The sequence below is a fragment of the Clytia hemisphaerica genome, unplaced genomic scaffold, assembly GCF_902728285.1.
Source record: "Clytia hemisphaerica strain Z4C2 unplaced genomic scaffold, Clytia hemisphaerica genome assembly, whole genome shotgun sequence".
Taxonomy (NCBI): domain Eukaryota; kingdom Metazoa; phylum Cnidaria; class Hydrozoa; order Leptothecata; family Clytiidae; genus Clytia; species Clytia hemisphaerica.
This window is the reverse complement of record NW_027103414.1, coordinates 2462467-2468466: the sequence shown is the minus strand read 5'-3', so window position 1 is coordinate 2468466 and position 6000 is coordinate 2462467. Positions and strand designations below refer to the sequence as shown.

General features: G+C 33.2%; 1 protein-coding gene across 6 annotated transcripts in view; it reads right to left on the bottom strand.

The window, feature by feature from the left end:
• Nucleotides 1-1763: 1763 nt before the first annotated feature.
• The window catches only part of LOC136797582 (uncharacterized protein MAL13P1.304-like), a 44595-nt gene continuing 40358 nt past the window's right edge, over nt 1764-6000 (bottom strand). For all 6 annotated transcript variants that reach the window (XM_067054172.1, XM_067054168.1, XM_067054171.1 and 3 more), the window contains exons 2-5: nt 4421-4559; nt 3486-4195; nt 3007-3264; nt 1764-2737 (exon numbers count right to left, since the gene is read on the bottom strand). In XM_067054172.1, the coding sequence (XP_066910273.1) occupies nt 2717-2737; nt 3007-3264; nt 3486-4195; nt 4421-4559 (1128 nt within the window). In that variant the 3' untranslated portion in view covers nt 1764-2716. The remainder of the gene's footprint in view (nt 2738-3006; nt 3265-3485; nt 4196-4420; nt 4560-6000) is intronic.

The following is a 6000-nucleotide window of genomic DNA, read 5'->3' as shown; positions in this document are numbered from 1 at the left end:
ACGCAATCAACACAGAGAAAAGTAACCATGACGGCAATCCAAGATCTTGGATTATATTCAAAGTTATATTTTTTTTCGCATCGTTGAAAACACAACTCAGAAATGTCATCAGTCTATTATTACACTCAAGTCTAATGTTTGTTACTTTTAGCTCTTGTGGTAACAGTTTTGGAAAGATATTCCCAATTAAAGATTTCGTGTTGCTATAACCATTTCGTTTGATTTTTCTTTTCTAAAGATGTTTTTCTCACATTAGATTTCACAGATGTATCCGCTTGGTATTCTAGCCTTACTTTCAAAGTTTTTCCCAGCAAAGATACAAAAAGAAAACGCTAGAGAACTTTTTTAAAATGGGATTAATTAACATTTCTAAAAATCAGATACCTTCGAGCCGCCATGACAGTTGTCCTTTGTGGACTAAGCTAGAACATCAATTGTTTTCTGAAACAAAGGAAAAACAATATGGTCGCTCTCCACCGTTTTATGAGCCATCTCTCTCTTATAATAGTTTTAATTGATAGTATTCCATTTACTTAAGCCTTCAAAGTTAGTAAGAAATTCGAAAAAATTGACTTCATTTTCTGAATAATATATGAAGTATCAGCCAAGGACTATAATTTTGAGTTGAACATTGTTGAATAGTTATTTTTCAACATAGAAAAGCTTTTAACTATTATCTTTTTTTATTTCAAACCATCTAATATAAAATCTTTGCAAAAGTGTTAAATTTTGCGGCAAAGGAATGGAAAGTGCCCATGTCGGCAAATCCCGACATCGGCAAAGAAAATCGAAAATCCTCATGTCGGCATATGCCGACATCGGTAGTTAAAGGGTTTTAACTAGCATAGATGGATAAAAAAGTTAATTTTTTCTTCTCATTTGGAATATCGCCTAATTAGGCCATATTTTACGGGAAAAATCACTGTTTACCTCGGGTTTAGAAAGATGGCATATAAAAATGAATTAGTCTATTGCATTGAAACAATGAAAAAAAACTTTGCTATCTTTTGAACCCGTTTAAAGCTTGTGTTCAAATTTATCAAGTATCGTTGCATTTATAAAATGTGTATTTTACTAAACACATATTCAGAACACGAATCTTCTTCAATCAAAAATTAACGTTATTTTCCTTTCTCATATCCAAATTAGGCCAGAATCGGCCAACACAGCTTAATTCACAGATGTCCCTAACTTAAGTTTTCAAACCAACTATTTTTGCTGGGTCAGCACATTTTACAATATTTCAACTGAGTGAGCAAAATTTTAAACTCAAATATCTTCTTATCTAGCCATCAAGACCCTGTAAACCATGCCTTTTTATAGTGCCCGATATAGTTAATACGTTTCAAGTCCAGTCATTTGTGCCTGGTTTGAAAATGCAAATTTTTCTTTAACTGGGAAGCTGAAGACGTCACCAAGAAATGCTACGGATTTGGTCCATTTTCGTCTAAGTGACGAGATTTCAAAAAATGATCCAATTTTTTCGTAATCTACTTTTTATTATGATCTTTCAGATAAAAGTGTTATAATATTTTGAGTACTTTTTAGAATATTTTGTCCAGGGGCTTCTACAGAAAATTGACAAACATCATAAAATGTCCAAAGGGTTCGAAAATTTCCGATTCAAATGCAGGTTTTTCTGGTAATTCAAAAAACCTTTGTGTCAAATTTCAGCTATATCATATCTTAAATCCAAAGTAAAAATTTAATTCTAAACAGAATAAAGGTCGATGGTCAGGCGGTCAATAAATTGATAGTAAATGTTTAAATTTGTATTTTGATATATTTTTGTATTATTATTTTACTATACTAGAAAAAGAAAACCGAATATTCTCATAATTTACAATAGGTCGTTAAATGGGATTTTAATTGGTATTAAAAGATTGTGTTATTATTTTGGAAAATTAACTATTTTACAAATCAGAATTTTGAGATATAAAATTCAACTAAAATTTTACAAGTTTCTATAGTACTTAATAATTATTTCATTACCTAATGTAGAATGTACAAATTGCTTTTTTCGAAAAACAAATTAAAAGGTTATAGGTATTCTTGAATAAAAATGTTGTTTTTTACAAATTAGAATATAACATCGAATAAAATTGAATGTCAAAATTTTGACACTAAAGAAAAAGATCTGAGAAGTCTCCATTGTCAAACTAACCATGTCAATCCTTTCCCGAAAAAGGATAAAAAGTGGCATACTAGTAGCTGATTTGCGTGTGATCTTTCTGTGTAAAGTTTTTATTTGGTCTTCAAGCGTTGAATTTAACGTCAATAATCAATTGCAACGGCTCAACTTTCCAGATGAAATGGAGTTTTTATAAGATACTTTAATAATTGGTCATTTGAAGTAATAAAAATGACGCGTTCTTTAGAAAAAGTAACAAAATTGTTTTATTACTGGTTAACGACCAACCAAATCAAATAAGAGCTTGTAAAAACTCCATCTCGTCCCCAACTTAATGCTTAAACAGCATACTCGTGCTGAGAATATAAAGGGTGATATTGGGCGATGATCTCTGTTTGGCTGGCGGTTTGAGTAAATGGGCGTACCGCCACAATGCATGGCAAGATCCATAAAGAGCATAGACAGGTTAGATGTATCGTGTGTATAGCTGACGTCAGCATATTCCTTTTGCTCAAGGTAATGGAATTAACCTTTCGTCTTTTCAACAGCTCCTCAATATCACATACACGGAAAATTTGTTTGCGTTCAACTTGGAGCTTTTCGAATCTAGAAGTGAAAGAAATAAAACATATTAAATACCAGAAGAATCATTATGAGCAAAATTTCAAAATTATAAGTCTGTTATTAAGTCTTTACTGTCAAGATATGACTTTATTGTGAAGATATGACGTTTAAAAGAACTAGTGCGTCTTTTAGGTCGTTTAGGTCCCCTAAGAGAACTAGTTCTCGATGTTTTACAGCGGAGCCGATCTTTAAATTCTGAAAGCTTCGAATGGCATTCATTTGGATCAAAAATAATTCAAGATATAACCTACCCTGTACGGTAGAGTACTGCTCCTTTGTAGCCTAAATCCTTCACGTTTTTCGAAATTTTCAATCAACGTTGAAACAGCGGGCGTTGACCGCCCGTCGTCCGCTTCCTCCTCGAGGCTGATTTCTTCACTGATCGAATCTTGTCGACTACATGATGATCTCGTAGAAAGCATTTGTGGTGAAGAGTGATTGCATTGTTGTTGTTTACTCGTTTCCAGTTCCCTTTGTAAACTTTTGACCAATTCGATAAGATCTTCTTTCTGTTTTAATGATAAGAATTAGAAAGTTAAGTTAAAATTATAAACCTTATATATAAGCCCATTAAAAAAGATATTCCAGATATTCTGCAGTTAGAAAACAAAACATTCCGGGAGGAAGGATTACATGTAGTAATATTGTGAATGAAAAATTGTAGTATTGTAAAGACCCTTAAAACCAAAAAAGCTTCAAGAATTATATGGAAGTCAAAACAAAAACGTACCGATTTAGCTGATAAATCCTCGCTTGTTGTATCTCCAAGGTTCGTTATTTCACTTCGAAATCGATCGTTGATTGAAACGCTTTCTATTGGTGTAACCACGGAAATTTTCGTAGACGCTGGAGCAGATGAAGCTTGTCGTTGACTCGCTTTTCCGTAAGTAGAAGGATCTGCTAGTAGATTCAAGTCTTTCTTAGTAAACGGTTTATTATCATTGTCCATATTATTCGTCGTAGTATTATAAGACTGCACATGAATTTGTGTTGTGTCTTTTATTTGACCTGTTTTAACATGACATATTGTTGTATTAAAGTCTATATCTCCTTCTGAGCGAGTTTGAAATACTTCTTCATCGCTATTATAGTCACTTGTATCGTCTTTCGGTCCTACTTGCACTACCGAGGCTTTTCGTTCGATTTCGTTTCGAACGTCGGCCGAATTCGATCGTCGTATTGAACGCAATTTACCGGAGCGTGTATTACGGATTTTCTCGACATTCTTTTTTGTTGATGTCGCGTCAATTAGATCTGTTTCATCGTCTTCGTCGTCGCTGCTAAGGCTACCATTTTGGTTATTATTGTTGTCATCGCGACGATTTAAAGGAATATTGTTATTGTTTTTATCACTTTCGTTTTCGTTTTTCGGTTTGTTGGAAGCAACGTTGTGTTCTCGTCTTGAAAGTGGTGGTGAGTTTTGAATCAAAGCATCAAGTACTAAAGAGAGAAAATAATAGCAGAAAATTAATACATATAATAATAAATCAATGCTCATTTAGTCGGCAAAAAGTGACGAAAAAGTCGCTTGATGACGATTTTTTTACAGACAAATTTTCAAGGCCGGCAATTTTTCTACCGATAAAGTAATTTAGCGCGTTTTTGTAGAAATGTCAATAACTCATAAGAATAAGTTAAGAACGAAGTTGAAAAAAAATTACATACCATCACTGTGAAAATTGAGTGCTTGGAAGCGGTATTGGATACGATTGATTTCGTCCCACCTGACAGCGTTCGGTGTAGCCCGAATCATAACACTGGTTGCTTTGCCATTCCTCAAATATTCGAATCTCTTCAATGGGTCCTGAACATGAGAAGAAGAAATAACAAGGTCGATTAAACTCTTGTTTTTGATCATTTTTCTTGAGTGTTTTTCCTTAAACATAACCCTCTGTGACCTATATGTCTACAGTAGTTTTTTTTCCGTTCTTTCATAGAAAAAAGTTCTGCTTCCAAATTTTTTTGACGTCTTTTGACTTCAAATATTTGGAAAACTAATAAGGAAAAGGAACTATAAAACTAGATCCTACTATCTATGTTATATTTGAAAATTTCTTCATGTTAAAACTATTGTTTACACCATGTTTCAAGCGTGTAGGTTTGAAAATAGAAACCGATACGTAAGCTAAAATATGGGCGAACTCTTTTTCTTCTATGAGAACGATGAAGATCATAATCATCGAAAAATAAGAACAATTTAAGAATAATAATGCTTAAGTTGGAAATGCTGAATTTCTAGTAGAGGACGCGTCAAAGTAAGGTCAGACTACCTAAACTTGGCCCTAAAACAAGATAAGAACAATATGAGGCTCAAATTACCAAAAAAGAATAAGAGCAGCGGAGCCTCAACAAAAATTTACTGGTTCTTATTAAAAAAAGTGTAAATTGTGTTGTACCATTGTTTGTTTGTAAATTTCCAAAAAACACAGCCAAAATTCTCCTTTACCAAAATATTTTGGTTTTTTTAACACAATCTCTCTCAAAAAGAACACAAAATAACTTCAAAGTCCAAGAATTAAATTCGTTCCGTTGCACGTCAAAACATAAAAGAACAGTCGTAGAATAAGAGGGTCGTCGGTAAAATATCTAAAATGTCGAGATAAAAGATTTTTCTATATCCCCCAGAGGAAATTATTAAAAGCAACCATATAACTACAAAAGGCGCAGTGCCTTTAACTTTATTGAAAGAAAAGGAAAATACACACCATTACAATAGCGCGGACTCAAGGAAAAAAACTCATAATAGCGGATGTAATACGATAGTATAAAAGAATTATGTTATCACTCCAAGTAATCATATACAAGCACCATGTGGCTTTTCCAAGGAAAAAAAGAGAAGAAAAAAATACAACTGGGGAAAACAGATAAATCATAATCGATAGGGTGCCCTGTGACGTCATCTTTAAGTTGGTTTAATGTTTTGAACAAAGCACTCAGTTGTGACGTCATTTTTTCGTAATGTTTAATTTCGAGTTCTTTTCCCGAATCTCTTTGACTGAGCTAGCGGTACAGCTTTGGGCTAACTGTTATATAAACCCTCTAAATTTCGTGTTTCGAAATGTCACGAAAAGGAGAGGACTTGGAGATACTTATCATGGTAGCTGGAAACGAGGATGATTATGACAAGAAAATCATTATTAGCCTATCATATGTCAAAATTGTTTGCTTTATTCAAGCCAAAAGACAAAAAAAGCCATGTCTGTGTCATCAAAAGTCAGTACTACATCTCGATATTTAACATATGA